The sequence below is a fragment of the Uncinocarpus reesii genome, genomic scaffold (assembly GCF_000003515.1).
Source record: "Uncinocarpus reesii 1704 scaffold_2 genomic scaffold, whole genome shotgun sequence".
Lineage (NCBI taxonomy): Eukaryota > Fungi > Ascomycota > Eurotiomycetes > Onygenales > Onygenaceae > Uncinocarpus > Uncinocarpus reesii.
Genome location: NW_003052499.1, coordinates 898996 through 920210, shown reverse-complemented (window position 1 = coordinate 920210; position 21215 = coordinate 898996). Strand labels below are relative to the sequence as shown.

Below are 21215 nucleotides of genomic sequence, written 5' to 3'. Positions count from 1 at the left end.
GGCGGCTAGGCTCGCGGGACGCGGGGAAATACAAGCTGAAGCACCAACGTTTGTAGGCCAGAGGATGGAACCGGCACAGTATCAAAGTAGAGAGAATGTCAAACTAATTCGCTCAAAGAATTGCTGCCGTATGGCGACTGGGAGTTGGTGGCGGGAAACTCGAGGACAGAACACCGTCGTCCTGCTGTGGTGGGGGGAAATGGATCAAGATGGAAGATTCGAAGCTTCAACCTCAGTCGTCATCGCATCTTTCAAAATTTCTGCTTGTGATTCCTGCAGCTCAACAAGCCGACGACGTTCACTTCCGCAACCTTTGGTTTGTCGATTTCGTTCATTTGGAATTAGAACTACCGATTGCCTGCGATGACTGTTGACAGTTAACCAACTTCAACCACCCGCCGACACACCCATCGGGCGAGCGGCAGCGCCCACAGTCCCTAAACCGTTCTCGCAATGCGCGGCCCCGGCCTTCTAACGACATTGACCTCTCGAACGCCGTCGTGTCGCATTGCTCATACTAGTAAACATTGTTTTACGAACCTTTCGAACGGAAGCCAGAGGCCAATCACCAGAGCAGCGTTCGAAATAGCCCAAATCGACCGCAATGTGAAGCGTACGCCCTTTATCCGAGGCTATGGGTTACAAAGAACTCTCATTTCAGCCGCTTCGTTCGTCGTCGTACGGAATAAATTCGAGTCGCTCTCTCTTACCCAAAATGGCCTGAAGCAAATTTGTTGGTTTTCGGCTGCAAGAAGCGTGCGAAAACAAGAGCGTTCGCCAACACCGAAGGATTTTAATAACGGCAGGAATGAGTCGGAAAATACGGTTTCTAGTCTACAGGATGACTTGCATAAAGGATTTGAACGCTCGGAGAAAGCCTCGCAAGCTGCTCAAATTAACTTAAGTGCGCGGCTGGCGAAAGACGGTCTCGCTCACGGGAAGAAGGCAGGAGTTCGGGAAATATGGCGGTTGATCAAGATTGCCCGTCCAGAAGCGAAGATCCTATCTGTTGCATTCGTATTGCTTATTCTTTCGTCTTCGGTTAGCATGTCAATTCCTTTCTCCATCGGCAAAATCCTTGATATCGCCACGAACCCGGACTCGAATCAGCTCTTTGGCCTCAGTCTTCCTTGGTTTTATGGTGCTTTGGCAGGCGTCCTTACTCTTGGTGCTGCAGCTAGCTATGGGAGAATCATCATCTTACGAATTGTTGGAGAGCGGATTGTTGCTAGACTACGATCAAGGCTCTTCCGACAGACCTATGTCCAAGACGCTGAATTCTTCGATGCGAACCGAGTTGGAGACTTGATTTCGCGGCTAAGTTCAGATACTATCATTGTTGGAAAAAGTATCACTCAGAATCTCTCCGATGGACTTCGTGCAGCGGTGAGTGGCGCTGCCGGTTTTGGGATGATGGCATATGTCAGCCTTAAGTTGTCGGGTATTCTAGCATTGCTATTTCCACCAGTTGCTATCGCAGCCTTCTTCTACGGTAGGGCAATCAGAAACTTAAGCCGGAAGATACAAAAGAATTTGGGGACTCTCACCAAGATCGCCGAAGAGCGGTTAGGTAACGTGAGAACGAGTCAATCTTTCGCTGGGGAGCGATTGGAAGTCAGTCGATACAACCATCAAGTCAAGCGAATATTCGAATTAGGAAAGAGAGAATCGTTTATCAGCGCGACATTTTTCTCCGCTGTAAGTACCCTTGATCCCCGATCTTCATGTCTATCATACTAAACAACTTTTAGACTGGTTTCACAGGAAATATGACCATTCTTGCTCTACTATATGTAGGCGGCGGGATGGTTCAGTCCGGTGGAATCACTATCGGTGAACTCACATCATTTCTCATGTACACTGTATATGCAGGCTCGAGTATGTTCGGGTTATCGAGCTTTTACTCAGAACTAATGAAGGGCGTCGGCGCTGCCAGTCGCCTCTTTGAACTTCAGGACCGAAAGCCCACCATTTCACCTACTGTTGGATCAAAAGTTAAATCGGCGCAAGGGCCTATTAAATTTGAAAATGTTCGATTCAGTTATCCGACTCGACCTGCTGTAACGATTTTCAAAGATCTCGATTTTGAAGTCCCACAGGGAGCTAATGTTGCGATTGTTGGACCTTCAGGGGGCGGGAAATCCACCATTGCAGCTTTGTTGCTTCGCTTTTATAACCCGAACGAGGGGGAAAATCTACATTAACGGCACAGACGTCTCTACAATGAACGCGAAATCGCTTCGAAGAAGAATTGGCCTGGTTTCCCAAGAACCGGTGTTGTTTTCAGGTACCATTGCTGAGAACATATCTTATGGAAAGCCAGAGGGCAACCAGGGCTGAGATTATCGCTGCTGCGAGAAAGGCTAATTGTCAGTTTATCGGCGATTTCGTAAGTATTCACATCATTATTTGATTTTCTATTCAATTCAAGTTGCTGACTTCCAACTTAGCCCGATGGTCTTGATACGCATGTGGGTGCACGAGGAACCCAACTCTCTGGAGGCCAGAAGCAGCGGATTGCAATCGCCCGAGCTCTTATCAAAGACCCTGATATCTTAATTCTTGACGAAGCGACATCGGCTCTTGATGCAGAATCTGAGACTCTCGTTAACAGCGCTCTGGCAGCCTTGTTCCGCGGAAGCAATACCACTATCAGTATTGCCCATAGGCTGTCAACCATAAAACGTTCTGATACAATCATTGTTCTGGACTCAGAAGGCCGGGTTGCCGAACAGGGTTCCTACAAAGATCTCAGTTCAAGGCCAGATGGTGCATTCATGAAACTCATGGAATGGCAAATCAGCGGAGGGGAATCTGGAATGACTCCCGTGGCCCATTACGAAGGATCCACAGTCCGTGGGCCACCTTCAGAAGCAGAAGAATTGCAACAAATGCTCCAAGATGGTGAAGACGAGGAGTATGACGAAAGCGGAGACGTCGAAGAGGAAGACATTCAGGCCAAGAAGCTAGGGCCTGCAGAGAGCGATGAGGAGGTTGGCGAAAGGGCTAGCGATACCGTCAAACGCTAGATTTGGCCCAAGGAAATATACTCCGCAGATCTTCCCAGTCCTCGTCGACAATATGATGCCTCGAGGTCTAATTATGCCTCGACAATGTTCCTTACTAGCGCAGGAAACGCGCTGGCAGGTGTGTTATTGAGCTGCATGGATCTAAGTTGCAATCCAAGAGTGCTCACACATCTATATTCTCTTTATCTTTGTATTAATTCTCATGATATCCAGCGGGAAAATGGGGCATATAGACCTTGTTTCGACTCACATGTCATATTATATTGGGGCTTTGCTTTTGTGGCTTTGCCAGACTACCTATGTGGATTATAGTTACTGTCACAGGCGGTTATTTCGGTGACTATTGTTCTATTTATTTTTTGCCTTTGTTTTGTTCAACTATTCACAATTTGTTCTCCCCTCTCTCAATACAAACACATGGCTTTTATTAGGCAGTTTGAATTACTGCTGTTTGAGTTGGGCACTTTTTTGCGCCCGTTACACCACTGGGGATTTAACATTCCAGTCTGTATAACTACCAGTCAGAGAACTGTGTACATGTACGTCTTCTCGCCTCCATGAATCCAATTGCAGATTTGTTGTCATCCCTTATTTCTGCAGTTTTAGGGAAATATGGGAATGAAAGTTGAGCTGAGCAATGCATCTAAGATGCTGAAAAACAACTCTTCGATAGTATATACTGCATATTATATACACACAGTTGCATGTCATCTAACATAAACCTTTTATGTTCTCTAGGCTTTCCATGTCATATATATACAAGGAAGAGCTAAGCAAAAAGAGGGGAGCTGTTAATGACAGCTGCAGAAAGCTTCATAGCTTTGCAACAAGAAAACTTAATAAGCTCCCTGCTGTCAGTCCAGCAACTAGCATCATGCTCATAAATGCACCAGTAGCCTCTCTTTCTTCTTCACTGACCCACCTCACTGCACCAACCATGCACAAAGCCCCCAGGGCTCCATTTGTTACCCCAAAGAGGAATTGTACAACAAATAAATAGAAAAAGTCACTCTGGATCTTTGCGCCTTCTCCCCGGATGTTACACATCAGGTATAATGGAACAAACAAAACACGCGCTAGGGAGAACATGAAAAGCAGAAATGGTCGACGAATCAGCCTCGCGAGGAGGGGCATACCAGCTGACATTCTGCCTAGGAGATCCCCTATGTTCCAGCAGAGAAAACCCAAGGGGACGAATGCAGCAGGTTGAAGGATTCGAGGTGGGGGGTCATCAGATTTCCATACGCTGTGTATCTTAGCGGTGAAAACTGGGAAAACCATAGTGACGGTGAAGCACATGAATAGTGCATAAGCGGTAAAGCGGACCTTGCGGAATAGAGTACGCAGGGGGATAGATTGCTTAACTGGCACGTCTGCGTCTGATTCTTCGAGAGCGATGGTTTTCCGAGACCCATCAAGGTAAAAGAAAGCGAGGAGAGCTAGCGCGGAGACACCTGTCGCTGTTGCGAAATATACGAAAGCGGATTTCGCCGATTGATACTGGACAGTTTCCTGATCAACAGCGTCGCTAGTATCCGGGATAACAAGGACGGTTATCATTTGAACAATGCAGGGCAGCACACCGGCAACCCCATGTCCAACCATAATGGCTTGGGTATATTCACTTCGCCCAAAACTGGACACATAAGCAAACACTCCGTTCTGGTTCGTGCCAGTGGCCAAGGAGCCTGCAAAGACCATAACCAAAGTGAACACAAAATACATCCAAACGGCCACATTGCGGAATAGCACGGTGGATAGAGCAAGGAAGCTAAAGACAACGATATTTAGGAGAATTGAGGCTCTTATTCTCCAAGGGTAGGAGGCGTTCTTCTGTAATTTCGCCAGAGCGAGGACCGTTGAGAGGTTGGTTATGCAGGAGACGGAGAGAATAGAAGATTGAAAGTTCGTCTCGATCCAACTATTGGACTCAAATCGACGTTGAAAGTACGGTGCCGCGGCGAGGAACATGTTCCTATAAATTCGCAATTGCGGTTAGCTGGATATGGCTCGCGGAGTGTAGTATCCTGGAACTTGAACGTACCATGCCCAGAGCATGGATACACCCATCCATAAGAATATTCCGTATTCGAGCCATGAAAATGGGCTTGAGGCGGGTTCTTCGCGTACGGCATTGCCCTCTATCTCATCCTGCTCGCTGTCTTCTCCGCCCAGCTGTTCATACGAGCGGCGGGGTTCGAAGAACCGCTCGAGACGACTTCTCAGCATATTGGAGCTGAGGTCTGGAAGAACTTATGCCATAAGAGGTCCGAATAGGCAAGTCATCGGCGATTACCTTGACGGTTGTTGCTTTGGAGAGCGGGATGCCTGCTGATATCTATGAAGTTAGAGGTGAGCATGGTCGGCGTGACGGCGTCATGTGATCTCTTCCCTGGCAAAATCGCATCAAATGACTGACTAGAATTACACCCGTTGGAGGTCTATCAAACAGCCTGTTGCATTAACCCTTTCCGTTATCAACGCTTTACTTGCTGCATGTGAGTTCAGCAGTGAAATCGGCTTCTCCGGGATGGTTCCATCTAGCAGCTTGACCGAGTTGCGGAATTTTCGCGGTAACCATGTAGTCTTGATGTCATACATCCGCGAAATCAGCGCCTATAAATAACTATTACTGAATGTCTCGCTTGGAAAACTGATGCTCTCGGCAGCTGTTCTCCCTGATAGTATCCAGTCTGCTTCTATAATAACCAAACAGTACCTCTCCTATACAAGATTATCTCTTTAGTTCAATGCTGATCAATCAATATAGCCATGGGTCGCAATCTATTCCGCACAGCCATCCAGCTTATCAGAAGCAATGATTCTCTTGAAAACCGCCGTGGCCATTCTGTTGAAGCCACAGCCTATAACACAAGCCACAGCTGCCTCTACAGACTCGCCCCAGAGCTTCTGGCCACCGTTAATGATTACCTGCCCCTGGCATCAGGACTCGCACTCAGACTTACCTGCTCCAAATTCTATTGGTGCAGTGTCTTCGATCACACTCAACGATGCGCAGACCGAACGGACCGCTTTGAGGCTCTATGCCACCTTGAATGTGATGGAGCCGTCAAGGGGTATTGTTGTCAAGGATGCCTAAAAAGGCATCGATATACGGAATTTTCCAACGAAGAATTAGCAAAGAAAGCCCACACACGCTACTGTTTAAAAACCGTGAAATGTTTCCGAATCGGTGTTTTTCGAGAGCTAAGCTTTGCGGATGTTAAGACGGCATATCGTAAGCAGGTAAAATGGGGGCCGAAGTACGATTACTTTCGTGACTGCAATGATCAGGGTAACTTGGTTTCTGGGGTGGGACGCATATATTTTTTCGGTACTGACCGGCGTATTTTTATTGCATTGGACATCTGCAGGACTTCCCAGCTATCTTCGAGCCGCGATTTTGCCAATATATGCAAGAGTCTGAATATCCCGTTGTGCCCACATATGACCACGGGGGATGAAGCGGTTACACAGCTCTTTTTCAAAGGCAACTACGATCGGCACAAATGCAAGAGATGCAAAACAAAGGTGAATTTCAATCGCGGGGGCCTGGTAGCTTTTCTCTTTGTGAGCCGGAACTTTGGAATGCTGTTCTCCCCAAAAGGTCCAACGTGGCTGGCACATACATATGCCTCGAAAGACCCGCTCTTAGAAGCTCACTGCGAAGCTGTTCACGATTGGCACAACAAAAACCCAATCAACTCCCGGTCTCTGCGCGATCTCCAGCTCCTGCAACACGAAAACTTGCGGACGCCAGACTTCAGTAACCTGTTTACAGCCGTTACTCTTCCGCGGAGCCGCCGGGGCAATGGCTTTATAAAGGGCGGCGGGTTCAGCACGCGTGCACCTGCGATTCGAAATGGTTAAGGAATTTAATGAGGAATAGTATTATTCCTCTAGGCGGGTTTACATACATAGTGTCGGGGAAATGGCCGCCACCACAAAGTATTAAGGAGTACGGAGTACATCCTAGCATATAGTAATAACTCCTGCTCAAAAACACACCACCAATCTTGCCAGTTATCTTAAATTCAACTATTAAAATACATTGCTTTTGGGTTCATCTTGGCTTCTCCAATCCGTCATAAGCCGGAAATGGATACTGGTCACCAGCACTGCGTAGAAGTGTGAACCTCGCTGGTGTAAAAGATACAAGGATAAAAATATAAGAATAAAACATGCAATAATAAACGCGCGATCAGAAAACAAAACAAAAAACAAAAGAAACTCACCTCAACCTACCGTCTGTTGAGGGTCAGCCGCCGTCTGCTGCAGCTGGTCCTGCTGGTCCCTACGGGCCCAGCGATACAGCTGCACCTGCATCGGGCAGTAGACCGCCAACGCCACCACCACCACACCGGCGGCAACAACCCACGCCACCGCACGCATCGCCCCCCAGTTCACCATTGTCGAGATTTGTTGAGATTTGTCGGGATTTGTCGCTTTGGGAGGACTTGGGGAGAGAAGAGAAGAGAAAAGAGTCAGGATCAGGGTGAGGATCACGGCGAATATATAGCCAACGAAAACAGTGGCCATGAGAGGGAAGATGGAAAGCACTCTCTTCCGCAACTAGCAGCTGTGATGGGGAAGACGGAAAGTGCCATCTTATATAAGTGCAGGAGCCTCTCTCTCAAGGGAAAGCGTCAGGAGCAGAGCCGGCCTCGTGCCTTTCGAACAGGCGTTCGCAGGCTTGAGTTTAGGGGTGATCTTGTGGGGGCAAGGGGGGTTGGTCTCTGCAGCCCTACAAGTTAGGGACCACTAAGCAGCGCCGAAGGCTTGGGAGAGGCCCCTATACTGAAGGACCAGTATGGCGGCGACCTCTGTACACAGCTCTTAACCATATAGAGTCGGGAAGCCCTATCTCCTGCCCGAAGTGGAAGAAGAAAAACAGCCAGGATTGGAGCATTGTGCTGTATCACATCTCTCTACTCTGATAGGACTCATGGGTCGCTGGTCGCTAATGGGCCGCATTGTATGATAAGGATGGTAATGAGATCCTAGCTGAAAATCTTCGCAAGGGATTTGAAAGTGCTTAATAGGGATGAAGATGGAATAGTTGAAGGTTTGAAAGGAGGATTTTATTGTCTTTTTTCAGCACTGCAAATGAGCTGCAATTCTGAAATATCTGATGATGAATGACAACCACACAGAATGAGTGGCCTTCAAACCGAGCAAAAGGGGAAGAGAAGACAAGACCAATAGCCAGACGGCTGGACAGTGCTTAATGAAGATCTGTCTGCAGTTTCTGTAAAGCACTAGTTATGTTCGCATGAATGCTCAGGTCATTGTCAGTATGTGTAGTTCAGATGAGCAGTTTCAACAACCTTTGAGCTAACTTTTCAAGCAGCTCCTGCAGCACCGGCACTCCCCAGCTTCTGAAAGCCTTCTCCCGCTTTCTTTCACCAATTCCTCCATCCCACAATTCTTTTTAGCTTCCGCACGGCGATTGTCCTTCCGAGCCTTCCGGCTTTTGGCTAATGAAGGGCGAAATCGATCTTTATTAGGGGACAGCTGAAGGCACCAAGGGGATTTGTAGTAGTGTAACCCCCCAACACTTTGCCGATGTAAGATATCCCGCTGCGAGCTGAGTAAATAAGTACATCGAGATGTACGGAGTACTCCGTAGTTAATAACAGTTGGGGAGGCTTGGGGATTCTGCCGACATCCCCACAGTCTTGGCACCCGTGCCCCAATTCCCCACAAGTTGGGTTCTCAAGCAATAACTAATAACTAGTTACCAAAGCGCTCTTTGATCAATAAATAACTAACAGAGTGATTATAGGGCCAAAACTTCAATCTTTACTTGAAGCGGTCATTTTCACCCCTGTTGCGCTAAATCAGCGCAAATATTTAGAGCATTACCGATTACCCCGACGATGGCCCACGTTTGAGACCCCTTGAAAATTTGCGCCCAGACTCGCAATATTCCAGCATTGAGATGCTGGTTCAGCTCCTGTGTGCCCATCGCTAAGTCGGCGGGAACAGGGAATTCCGTTTCGTCGAGCATCATCTTCACTAGCGCGGCTATGCGACGTTCGTCATCACTAATCGGAGGATTAGGATTCGGCATTGATAGCGCCTCAAGCCATTTGCTCAATAGGAAAGCACATTCCAGAGAACAGATCGAATGCTGAATCGACCATATAAAGGTCTGTGTTTGCGCAACGAGCCTGATGCCGATCTTCACTGGAATACTGAGGGCATGGGCGGAATGGAGCACGGCACGGACCAGTTTGGGAGTGCGCTGTATCGGCGGACTAGCACGGAATGCTTTTGCGATCTGCATCGGATCTCGAGTATCAAGCGCCCTGCCAGGCCCGATATCGATATTAAGCCGGATATAGGCTAGGCGAAGGAGGGCTGTGGAATTGAAGGCTACCGGCCCATTCGGGTCTTGCGGATCAAGCGAAGATTCGGGGTGGCGCTTCCACCCTATCTGCCAGTTGCGCAATGCTCGTTCCAAAGCGCAAACGTCTTCATAGGCCATATCTCTTTTGCCATCAAAACGCCCTCGAGCGACTTGACGAAGGAAGAATATGTGTTGGATAATCGCGTGTATCAGAATGTAATTGCCTAGTGACGAGTTAGGTTCGGAAACGTCGTTAGCACCACGGGAAAATAAGCGGTTCAGCGCATCCTGAAAGTTCACTTCCGGCGAAGCTTTCTGCTTGGCTTCTAGCCATAGAGAACCGGTCGGAGCTTTGAACTCGGCTGACCCAGAGGGTAGCAAGAGGTGAACTTCAGAATTCAGAATCAAAGACGGAATGTTGTAAACGATGCAATGTAAGTTGAAAAAGCAGTAGACAATGAATTTTGTTCTTTTAGCCGTCTCCACCCGGACCCATTCTTCCCATGAGACATTGTCCGGCATAGCTTCGCCTTGAAGACCATGGTCACGGACAAGCGTGGCCAAGATGCTTTGTAAACCCAAGGCCTCTCGCAGAATTTCCTTTTGTTTTGCCCATGTGGCCATGGCCATTAATATTAGCAATGCTTGGATTGTCTGAATAAGGTCTTCTTCTTCGGCAACCGTGTCGGATAACGCTTCCTTGATCGAACCCGAGCCGGGCTGCGCAGACAAAGGCTGGGAATGACAAGAATTGAGGTTCTGTCCTAAACCGTCCACCGGAGGAGTTGGTCCTGGCAACTCTGGATGATGCACTGCATTCCGCCTCGCATCCCGGCGTCGTATTCTTTCCATAGCTATCGCGTGGCTTGCGTAGAAAAGATCAATGCCTTTTTCTCCTTCAAGGCAATATTGTGTCCCCACAGCTGCAATGGCAAGGATAAGCTCAACAGAGCAATGTGTTATGGACATAGTAGCTATATGGAGAAACGGGAGATGCTCGTGGAATCCGTTAATGTAGGCAGCAACATATCTTGCGAGGGCCAAGCATGACGGAAGTTGAAAGGACGGTTGGATAACTGAAGAGAACTCGTTCAGTTTCGACAGGATATGCTTTCTGTCGTTGAGAGAGATTTCACTCAGTGGGCGATGAGGGATATGCATCCGTCCAATCTGAGGTGGTTGCTCCTCTGGCTGGAGCGATGGAAGCCGGGACCCAAAGTGAGCGAATGACCCAGGGTCATCAGTATGGTGATGACTATGATCATAATGGAAGATTGAATGCTCGACGTGGCCGATCTCAGGGAGGTGAGTTACGGATTCAGGGGAGAATAATGGCAGGGGCTGCTCGGCGGAAACAAGGGACGAGAAATGGTAAGACGATAACGATCCATTGTCCAGAAAGGCTGAGAGCTCATCCAGCGAGTTCTCTAGCTCAAGGGTATGGATGTTCGCATCCAGTTGAGTGGGCGGCTCTGACGTTGTCATGGTACCACCCTGTGCAAAGGCAACATGGGGCGAATTGGGCGCGGGATGACTGGAAGGAGTGCCATATGGTAGCTGAAGCGACACATGTTCTGCGGCCATTGATAACGTCGCCAGAGGGAAGTCATCTTGGCATTCAATGTTTGGCCGAGGAGCAGCGGGAGAAGCTCGATGATGGTTATCAAAAGCTGTGACGGATGTCTGTGGAGTCTCGGGAAAAGTTGAAGCAGGAGTATCAACCTTTGCAGCATGAGACCGAGAGCCTCTGCCACGTTTCTGCGGCCCGAATTTGTTGTGTGACAACCGCTCGTGGCGTATTAACAAATCACTGCAGCTGATCAGTAACCAAGTCTGTCGATTGAAATCAAAAGATTGGTAACACATACCTTCTGGTAAACCGATGTTCGCATAACTGACATGCAAAAGGCTTCTCTTGGGTGTCTACAAGGGGACAAATAATGAGAGCTAGTCTTTACAACCGACGAACCCAAAATTCTTAGGAATACGTACGAATTCTCTCATGTCTTTGAAGATGCTCCAGTCGGGAAAACCTATTCTGACAGCGTTTACATTGAAATCGTCTCGGCTTTTTCTCCGGTGCTGGTACGCCGGCATCGGTGGCTGCAGTGCGACCGGAAGTCAGAGGAGAGCCAGCCTCCCCTGCCCGACCCTTCTCCAGCCCATTGGAGTCCGTGCCATCCACCATGAAGGAGCTTGCAATAATATGCGACGGAGTTGGGGAAAGATTGACGGAGACTAATATTCCTTGCGGTGGAGAAGAGCGGAAACAATGTGTCTGCGGTGCAATCCTGACGGGAGCGAACTAATAATAACTACGGAGTAGTTACTACTTTTGGAGGAAAAGGTGCGGAGAAAATCTTGCGCGGGGATGTGGGGAATCACGTGGGCGAAGCATTGCTGAGGTCTTGGCCATCTTATCAGATGCGATCTGGATATGTTCACAGCAGCCGATAGTTAAACACTCTAGATAGTTATATGCGTGGTTTAGTTACGCAGTCTACAAGTCATGCAACGCGCTTCCCTAGCTCCCGCTTATGCTCCCCCTTCTCTTCCATTTCGTTCAGCACCCTCTCAGCAGTCTTCATCGCATCCACGCCTGCCGGCACACCACAATACGTCGTAGCATGCAATATCGCCTCTCGAATTTCCACCTCCGTCAACCCATTATTGATCGCTCCTCGAATATGCACCGCCAGCTCCGGCGCCCTGTTGAGCGCCATGAGCATGCCGATGTTGAGTAAACTGCGCTGTTTGCGGTCGAGTCCCCGGTCGTGTCCAAGCATACCCCCAGCAAAATTCTGTGACGAGCTCTTGACCGGCGCGAGAGAATTCCGTAGAGCCGCCGGCGAGGGCGCGGTCGACGTACTCGTTGCCGACAACTTCGCGGCGGACTTTCAGGCCTTCTTCGAAGAGCTTTTGGTGTAGAGGGGTGAGGGCTGGGTCGGTAGACATTTTTGTCTGTGTTGCAATTCGAGTAACTAGTTATGTCTTTTGTAGGTTTCGTAAGCTATAAAGTGTGAGTAACTACTGCGATACAAGTCAAGCTTGCAAGTACTTACCTGGTTGGGATGCCTACGTTGCGCGCTGTAGAGGTCAACTTGGATGCCTTTCCAGTATGAATCTACGAATCGGCGCGCCATCCAAAAACGGACCAATTCCCTCCGTATGTAATAGAGGGAGCCATACTTTACCCCAACCACATTTCTGCATCATCGAGCCTCAAAGCCGTTGCCGCCAAACACCTTGATACCCGACCGGGCCTTGCGGGATTCGGCATTCCGGGCAACATCCGCCCCAAACATCAGTTTACCCCGCGCTTTCCCCAAGGCCGAACAACAACTGTCAATTGAAATTATATCGGTAATTAAATCAAGAACAAATCCTCGGCTCTTGCGTCTTTATGGTATTATTGATGTGTGTGCGTCCTCCAACGGCTGAACGATTATTTTAATTACGGCGTTCCTGGAGTAAAAATGAGGGTTTCTTTGTGGCAGGAATCCAGCCCATGTTCCTCCATTATTCGCAAAATCTCGGACCCGGTTTCCGCCATGGCGTAGCCATATTCTGATATTATTGAGTACCCTGCAATTATTGAAAATGTTGAAAAGGCGCGCTCCGAGATTGAAATGCCAAGTCTTCTGATTTGCTTGTTTAAGTCCCCCGGTCCTGGTTCTTGACCCAGGACTATAACAGAGGATGTAACTTATATGTCCATACATTCACACCAGAATATGTCTGGCTTCCCCGGGCCCAGCCCATTGCGACCTTCGTTATCCATGCATCATTTCGGCCCAAATTCAACGCCGCTCCTGGATACCGTTGTATGCGAGTCTGTTGGGGCTGCCAGTACCAGGGTTCTTGACCAAATTAGGGATTGCAAGCTGAATTACCCTTCTCGCAACTGCCGCCGGACTCGTGAAGGTCTCAAGACTCATCAGATAAGCGACAAGGCCGACAACATGGGGAGCTGCTGCCGAAGTTCCACTTGCAATGTTGGTGAGGTTGTTGGTAGGGCTAGGCCAAGAAGATTTGATCAACTCTCCAGGGGCAAAGATGTCAACAACCCTGCCATAGTTGGAGAACGTGGAGCGAGTGTTGTCAGCGCGGAAAGCTCCCACGGTAATCGCATTGCGTGCAGAGGCTGGGGTGTTGCGTGAAGCATCTCTCTATAGATGAATCAGCATAAAATCCGTCATTGACTACTTAGGCGGTTAGATTGCGAGAGATCTCACCCCATCATTACCAGCAGCGGCAACAGTGACAACACCGGCTCTGTAAGCACGCTCAACAGCATCGTCGAATGGCTGATATTTGGCACTCGCTAAGATAATGTTTAGAAATAATTCCCTTAATGTAGCCTTCATGCAGGGCAAGATTGCAAGCTTACAAATACTCATGTTCACAACTGATTTGGTTTGTCTCCGGCTTTCAGTAATATTCTTGACGATCCAGTTATACGCATCGAAAATATATGTGTAAGAGCTCTATCAAAAAAAAAAGTTAGCAATTAAAAATTTAGAAGTATAGGAACTACTCACGCTGCCAGTATCGAATGCCTTTGCAGACACAACAGTAGCCTTTTTTGCAACTCCGTAGGTTTTTCCAGCAATAATCCCCGATACATACGTACCATGCCCGTTCCTATCCTCATGAGGTGTGTTTTTCACAGCATTGTACCCAAGAATCGCACGCCCTTCAAATTCTTCGTGGGAGATATGGATCCCGGTATCCAAAACATAGGCCCATACGCCTTCACCAGCAGCGCTGTCATATTTGTAGGTGGTGGACGGTTGACCTTTGCTGGACATGTGGCCTAGGTTCCATATCGCATCCTCCTGCGTGACGGTCTCCGCGAGATACACCTTTCGATCAGGAGTAACGGATTTCACCTAGATGGTGTATGTGTTTAATGAATGATAACATGGTGTTACTGGGGCTAGGCTGAGCTTACATATGGACTACGTCTAATATCTTCCGCCGTTTGCTCATCAAAGTTGCCCGAGTAGACGTTCAAATCATGGATTTGAAAGGCCTTGGCGATGCCCCCGGATTGTATTCCTTGCCGACCTGTAGCAGCAAGATTGGATCGATGAACGGAGGAAACCCAGGTTTTGTGGGATTCAACATCTGCCTGTGAGAGGCCATCCTTCAGAGTGATGATATACTGTCCAGGGATAATGTCACTGTCTTCCTGTGGGATTGGATTTGCTACCACAAAAGGCAGCAAAAGTAAAAGGCTGGATCTTAGCAGCTGCATGATAGGCGCCGGATGACACTGATAAGAGCCGGAGAAAGAGATAGCGAAAAGGGGAAATGGCAAGAACTTGGGACGATGAAGATTGGACTTGATGTAACTTATATAGACGTTAGTCTAGCTTTGGGGAGGCATATCAACTAGAAATCATTTGCTAGGGTTCCTCCTTGAGAGTACCATCCAAGCCCGGATAGAGCGTCGCATTTCTGAAGATCGAGGATACACGTGATGTCATATCAGCCATTATCAGGTTGCCATACGCAGAATCTGCAACGTCTCACGCCGCAACTAATATTTAACCTTGAGCAGGGAGTCTCTCGTAGAGTTTGGGTATCGTTCTTATGCCAGGTCCTTCCCGAATGGAAATATGGGTAAGGAGCCATATATGGTTTGTTGAGCTAACCGAAGAAAACCGCAGCCGGAGCGGTGGATTGCTCACGCTGCCTTCCCAAAGTCGTGGAAAATCTTCTGTCGCAATCGTAAAGCCTGAATTAACTCGATTGACAAACCACTCCATCCAAATACAATTCCATGGTGAGATTCGCCACGTTATAATGTAAACTGAACGTGGGCTTGGGATGGCGGTAAGCTTTCCGGGGCGCAGAAGAGACAGGGGAGGTGCGCGGGGAAGTACGCGGGGAAGTTGTCCGGCTTGCATTATTTGAAAACCTTGGGAGCACCTGGAGGGAAAGTTGCTGTGCCTGGTCAGCTTGGAGCCGACAATAGCCTTAGACAGTTGTGCGACTGAGCAAAATAACACAATCAAACAGCTTGTTTGAGAGAGTAGACTTGCTGGAATAAGCGCAAGCCAGAGGAGGAAGCACTGAAAGAGCAATAACAAACAGAGAGACACAGAATCTGGACTGAGAGACGGTCTCTGGGGGACGAATTTGCATCTAATATTTCGAGTATAATTTTGACTGGAGGTGCAAGTTCTGTCATGAAGTAGGTATCCTTGACTTAGCGGGGTTAATATAGGGATCTTCCCACCGGACAAAAGGCCCTCTCGCGACCTCGTTAGGGCCTCTCTGAAGGCAAACCAGGGTCACATCTGTGCGAATCTAATCATACTTGGGCATGGATCAGCATCTTGAGCGTCCGGGAAACTGAATTTTCGGGAACCGGAAGAGCTGCCACGGCCAGCATCCATCCATAATCAATCGGGCCGATATTGATGGCGCAGGCCAGCTGTTTCCCGTGGACGGCATCTTTTCACTCTCCCACCCCTCCGTCGTGGGGGATTTTCGGGTTCCTGTCTTGGGATTGATGCCACTCGACCGAGATATAGTCATTGTGTTAGCCCTCACATTACTGATTCTGTGTCTGGAAAAATGGGAGATTGAATTCTGCAGGCGATTGAGCCCAGGATGGGAGCGGAGTGTTTTCGTTAACGAGATGAACAACTGGGGCTGCTTGGGGCTCACGGTCCAACAATGATCCATGCCGAGTCCACCTGATCTCCAGGGATGCTTCATCAACCCTCTTGGTTGACAACAACAACAACAGTTCACAAGAGGATGTGAGAACCACACCGCATCCCCGTCTGCCTGAGATCAAGTTACATGACCTTGGCGGCATTGCCAATTGCTGTTTAAATGAATGCACCATCTCCAATCATCAGTAGAACCACCACAGCCCCCATTTATTCGGCTGCAACGCTGTGGGCGCGAACCCAGAGCTTTTCTGGACAATGTCTCCGTTAGGCGAGCTGGGCGCTTCTGAGCCCATGTCAGTCCTTGTTGTTCTGCCCTGGTCCGTGTGCCTTTTTTCTTTTGTGCTAAGTTGCGTTGCAGCGGCAATCCGAGGAATATGAGATGCTTCGTTCTGTTTAAACCAATATGTCAATGCTCCACTTGACATAGTTACAATTATGCTGTTGCATTTGATTGAACGAGCGTACAGTGGTTGCGATAATGTCTACATGACGTTTGAAGAAGTGGAAGAGTCGATGGAAGCCCTTAAAAGGCCCGCATCCCCTCACTTTGCCAACTTCACCCACCAACGCCTTTCATACCGCATCCTCTCTGCAGTCTGAAACTCGTTGTATCCTTTCATCATGGGCTTTATTAAGTCTGTTGCTGCAGCCTTTGCTGCTTTGTCGGTTGTTGATGCCGCACAATTGCTAGGTGCATCTAGCAAGGACATTATTCCCAACTCTTATATTGTTGTTATGAAAGACTCCGTCTCTTCCACTGAGTTTGACTCTCATGTCAGTGGTGTCACGAACCTCCATCATGAGCACCTTAGCAAAAGAGGATCTACGAACTTTGGCGGTTTGAAGCATATGTACTCAATCAACGGATGGCAAGGCTACAGCGGATCGTTCAGCCGTGATACCATCAATGAAATCCTCAAGGATGACAACGTTAGTGGTCCTGTGTACCTTGCTTGTGAGTTTCAAGTCTGATTCGAAGCATAGGTTGATTACGTCGAGCATGACCGCCGTGCGAAGATACTGGGGTGGGCGTCTCAGCCAAATGCTCCATCTTGGGGGCTTGGGAGAGTTTCTCACCGCGAGAGAGGCAACTCAACCCTTGTTTATGATGAGATGGCTGGTGAAGGCATCACATTTTATGGCGTTGATACCGGAATTGATATCACACATCCTGACTTTGGTGGCCGAGGTGTCTTGGGCACAAATGTTGTAGGTGGCGCACACCTCGATGGTCATGGTCATGGTACCCACACTGCGGGAACTGTTGCTGGAAACGCTTACGGGATCGCCAAAAAAGCCAGTATTGTCTCGGTCAAGGTTCTCAACAACCGAGGTTCTGGATCCTGGAGTGGCATTATCGCAGGTTTGAACTGGTGTGTCACTCATGCACGCGAAAACAACGTCCTTGGCAAAGCTGTGATGAACTTGTCCATCGGCGGTGGACGAATGACCTCTGTCAACCAAGCTGCTACCAATGCAGCAAATGCCGGCATCTTCCTTGCTGTAGCAGCTGGAAATTGCAATGTAAGCATCGCGATTTACTTCCCCAAAGTGGAGGATCATTTGATTGCTAAAGGCTCCAATAGACTGATGCTAGAAACATCTCTCCTGCCTCCGCCGAAAATGTCTGCACTGTTGCTGCCTCCACTGAATTTGACCGCAAGGCATCCTTCTCCAACTACGGAGCTACCAGTAAGATCATGCTTCACTGTGTGTATGCACAATTACATGCTAACTAGATGAAATAGTTGAAATCTATGCTCCCGGAAACAATATTATCTCCACTGTCCCCGGTAACCGTTCCAGGGCCATGTCCGGTACCTCCATGGCGGCTCCACACGTTGCCGGCGTTGCTGCTGCAATCATGGCTTCCCAAAATATTGCCCCAAGTGAGGTTTGCGCTCATCTTGCTGGTATGGCTGAGGGTAAAATCACCAACCCTGGCCGCTCGACTACCAACAAACTTCTCTACAACGGCAGCGGCGAGTAAACGAGATCGCTGCGGCTGGTCGTTCAGAATTGCAATATAATATGGTTATCTGGATGGCTCTGACTTTTGTTTCACGGTTTCACTCGTTTCTCCAGTTCAGGGCATATCGGCTACATGTGCTACCTTAATTTGCGTTCATACATGTAAACATTAGGTAGTCTTTCTATTTGCAACCACAATTGATGAAATTGACATAAATGAATGTTTGGGTTTCAGCACTGTGTGTGCAATAAACGTTGAGAGTAAATGTTAACCGCATTCTGGTCCCGGCCAGCCATAAATCCAAAGGCGATAGATGTCGCGAAGATTATCCTCATAAGTACGTCCTGTACTTACTAAAAAAGCTCTATTATGCTCCATACAGAGTATCGTAGGGCTTTTGTTCAAAACTCTCCGTAGCTTAATTTATACATGTACGAATATCAAAGGATTCAAAATTCCCCTACCACCTTGAGCCCAAATTGGAGGATCCAATCCTTAGCTCAGTTATTCAGTAGTTGGGTTTCCAGTGAGTAGGTCTGATATAATACCAAATCTATCCACGCGTACTATTTACGGAAAAGAGATGATTTGCTATACTAGAAACTAGCATATTGTTCTCATTCACCTACTCTCTACCCTTCCAGTCCTCAACGCCTCCCAAGAAGCGATAAACAACCCTAGAATCCAAATCTTTACACCTGGGATCCTGGCTTGCATCAGTATACGTTTGCAAGCCCGCCGCACCCAAGGCCAGCTGTGCACCCACTCTCGTCGCCATGTCAACAGCCAGCCCAAAATCCTTCTTCATAAGCTGCACTTTGAACCCTTCCTTGTATCCATGGCTTGATGGGGAGTCAGGGTATACGCCCGGAACGGGATTGAACCGATCGCAAATCGTATTTTGCGCAGTTCCCGCGCTGTAGACGTTGGCCAGGACGCGTGGATCTAGGCCTGACCGCATGCCCATGTTCATTGCTTCCGAACACGCGATAGCAATCAAGCCTGAGAGATAGTTGTTGGAAAGCTTTGCTGCGAGGCCCAGGGACGGTCCGCCGCAGGGAATGATTTGTTTCCCCATCATGGAAGCCAGGTTTGCGAGTAGCGGCAGATTCGGGTCGCCTTCTGCGCAACCGAGGAAGAATGCGATTGTTCCCTTCTTCGCACCAATTACGCCACCGCTGACAGGTGCGTCGTAGAAAGATGCGCTGGGAAAATGGGTGAAAATGTGTTCTTTGACTGCGAGACTCGTCGCGGTATCAATTGTAGAACAGTCGATCAGGAGCTTGTTGGACACATCCGTTGCGCAAATCCCGATATTCCGGTCAAGATATACCTGCCTGACATGCAAGCCTTCAGGGACCATAGTAATAATAACGTCCTAGTTTTTCGTTTGTCGTTAGATAACAAGAACCTTACCTATTATCATGCAACGAAGGAATGCGGGTTTGTTTGAGGTCGGTTTGCGTACCGATCTCTCCGCAACGGCTCTTGCACTTAAACATTTTACTATTTTCCCACCATTTCCTGCTACCACGTCGTCCAATACCTGCTCAGACACATCATAAATGCTGATGATGCTGTTGGCCGGTAGTTTCTTTGCTAGATTTTCCACCATTGGCCGCCCCATGGCACCGATTCCTATGAAGCCTAGATTTTGATACTCCGCATCCGACATCTCGAATAAATTGGCCCTTCTTAATAAGAGTAATTAGAAAAACACTTGTATCGCCAAAGCACAAGCAATAACGGCGCTTAATCTGGTTCTGGAGGAAGATTAAACCTCAACAGGGGGCTTCTGCTTCCACCAAGTTGGGTCATTTCAAATTGCCCTAGAACCTGCTATTAAACATTAGCTGGTATGGCTCGATGAATGGCCCGAAGTTCGGATCCCGCCTAATTGAATAGTGCCGGTTGTTTAGCCGTAGAGCTAAGAGAAGATATTGCTTGTTTATGATCACCGAATGTTTGAGTTGGAGAATCCGGATACCCCAACAGCTGCAAGCTAGTTGCCCCGCGGGTTTAACTAGCGTGCGGGGTACATCATGTGATAAAATATATCTAGCTTAGTCATTAGTTACCAGGGCTACTTGCTCAACACTTGTGACTCCATACTTCTACTTCGCCCTATCCTGGCTTTGAGTGGGATGAATGTTTTAGTAATTTACATTTTTGTCTCATGCTTCATCCTGATTGAGATGTAGATGATATCTTCGCCAATCGCTTTATAGTCAATAATATAATGTGTCGCTCCATGTGTATGCCCCTGAAACCTAATCCTCCAACGCCAGGTTTGAACTCCTTAATAGTCGAAGGGAAAAAGAGACTGATGACTATCAAATGAGATATACTGGGGTGTAGTGTATTAGGCATTCGCCATCCTAACCCCCTAAATTCAGCACAAAAAGTCTGACTCAACCAACCATTGCGACCCGATACCAAATGCAACCAGGTCGCCTGCGCAGAGTAGTACATCCTCCTCCTCCTTCTCTGGATTCAAAACATCCAAAACGGTCTGTAGACGGTCAAGTAACTCAAGCTGGATGTCTAGGCTGTCTGTGTCATCGTCGTTTTCACCCTGCTTCTCGTTTCCAGTATTGGTACTTCTAGGAGAAACGGGTGTCAAATGGCTTTGCGGTACCGGCAGGATGCCATCAGTTTGACCTTTGCTAAGCAGCATGGTGAGGACGAATGAAAGCCATATCAAGTTAGTCCGCGGGTTAGACTCTTTCCAACGCCAGGGTTCGCTTCGAGAATGGCCGGGATCTTGATCTCGATAGACCTCTCTGCGCATCCTGGGGTGCCAGTTAGGACTTCTGAGCTTGATCTGACGTTAGAATTGCGAACTTACAGCCGATAAGTGTCTCGAAGAAGTTTCTCATCATCATCTTGCCCGATGGCATCAAACAACTTTTTCTTATCCAGGTCCGACCAAACAGTATCTTCATCCATGGATGTGTCGTGCATATTTATGCTGGCTCGGGAGAGTGAGTAATCAATAATGGTTGTCTCCATGCCACTTAATCCAAAACCGGGACCAACATTATCTGGTAGCTTGAAGGGCTCATCCGGAGATTCGTTGGGTCGGGTGGACTTAATACATATATTTCCCAAGTGAAGATCGCGATGCTACAAACAGAACTTAGCAGAAATCTCCGATTCTTCACGTTTGG

At 48.2% G+C, this 21215-nt stretch overlaps 9 protein-coding genes across 9 annotated transcripts in view; 2 read left to right on the top strand and 7 right to left on the bottom strand.

The window, feature by feature from the left end:
- Positions 1-209: 209 nt before the first annotated feature.
- UREG_03287 (uncharacterized protein) lies at positions 210-3029 on the top strand (the record flags this gene model as incomplete). Its single annotated transcript, XM_002543724.1, has 5 exons — positions 210-316; positions 555-1698; positions 1752-2108; positions 2288-2389; positions 2451-3029. 5 exons carry the CDS (start codon positions 210-212, stop codon positions 3027-3029), a joined length of 2289 nt encoding a protein of 762 aa, XP_002543770.1.
- Positions 3030-3842: 813 nt separating this feature from the next.
- UREG_03286 (uncharacterized protein) lies at positions 3843-5258 on the bottom strand (the record flags this gene model as incomplete). Its single annotated transcript, XM_002543723.1, has 2 exons — positions 3843-5004; positions 5074-5258. 2 exons carry the CDS (start codon positions 5256-5258, stop codon positions 3843-3845), a joined length of 1347 nt encoding a protein of 448 aa, XP_002543769.1.
- A 1155-nt stretch (positions 5259-6413) lies between these two features.
- On the bottom strand, positions 6414-7568 carry UREG_03285 (uncharacterized protein; the record flags this gene model as incomplete). The annotated part of the gene is made up of 5 exons (XM_002543722.1): positions 6414-6620; positions 6693-6879; positions 6947-7001; positions 7038-7056; positions 7275-7568. The coding sequence occupies 5 exons, from the start codon at positions 7566-7568 to the stop codon at positions 6414-6416; spliced, it is 762 nt and encodes a 253-aa protein (XP_002543768.1).
- A 1282-nt stretch (positions 7569-8850) lies between these two features.
- On the bottom strand, positions 8851-11247 carry UREG_03284 (uncharacterized protein; the record flags this gene model as incomplete). The annotated part of the gene is made up of 1 exon (XM_002543721.1): positions 8851-11247. The coding sequence occupies one exon, from the start codon at positions 11245-11247 to the stop codon at positions 8851-8853; it is 2397 nt and encodes a 798-aa protein (XP_002543767.1).
- Positions 11248-11888: 641 nt separating this feature from the next.
- UREG_03283 (uncharacterized protein) lies at positions 11889-12336 on the bottom strand (the record flags this gene model as incomplete). The annotated part of the gene is made up of 2 exons (XM_002543720.1): positions 11889-12090; positions 12170-12336. 2 exons carry the CDS (start codon positions 12334-12336, stop codon positions 11889-11891), a joined length of 369 nt encoding a protein of 122 aa, XP_002543766.1.
- An 845-nt stretch (positions 12337-13181) lies between these two features.
- Positions 13182-14641, bottom strand: UREG_03282 (uncharacterized protein; the record flags this gene model as incomplete). Its single annotated transcript, XM_002543719.1, has 6 exons — positions 13182-13550; positions 13617-13705; positions 13772-13868; positions 13923-13972; positions 14015-14273; positions 14336-14641. The coding sequence occupies 6 exons, from the start codon at positions 14639-14641 to the stop codon at positions 13182-13184; spliced, it is 1170 nt and encodes a 389-aa protein (XP_002543765.1).
- Positions 14642-16694: 2053 nt separating this feature from the next.
- On the top strand, positions 16695-18063 carry UREG_03281 (uncharacterized protein; the record flags this gene model as incomplete). Its single annotated transcript, XM_002543718.1, has 4 exons — positions 16695-17003; positions 17058-17597; positions 17660-17765; positions 17822-18063. 4 exons carry the CDS (start codon positions 16695-16697, stop codon positions 18061-18063), a joined length of 1197 nt encoding a protein of 398 aa, XP_002543764.1.
- Positions 18064-18670: 607 nt separating this feature from the next.
- UREG_03280 (uncharacterized protein) lies at positions 18671-19720 on the bottom strand (the record flags this gene model as incomplete). The annotated part of the gene is made up of 2 exons (XM_002543717.1): positions 18671-19423; positions 19514-19720. The coding sequence occupies 2 exons, from the start codon at positions 19718-19720 to the stop codon at positions 18671-18673; spliced, it is 960 nt and encodes a 319-aa protein (XP_002543763.1).
- Positions 19721-20437: 717 nt separating this feature from the next.
- UREG_03279 (uncharacterized protein) overlaps positions 20438-21215 on the bottom strand; it is a gene marked incomplete at both ends in the record, with an annotated part of 1894 nt that continues 1116 nt past the window's right edge. The window contains 2 exons of the mRNA XM_002543716.1: positions 20438-20837; positions 20894-21171. Of these exons, the coding sequence (XP_002543762.1) occupies positions 20438-20837; positions 20894-21171 (678 nt within the window). The remainder of the gene's footprint in view (positions 20838-20893; positions 21172-21215) is intronic.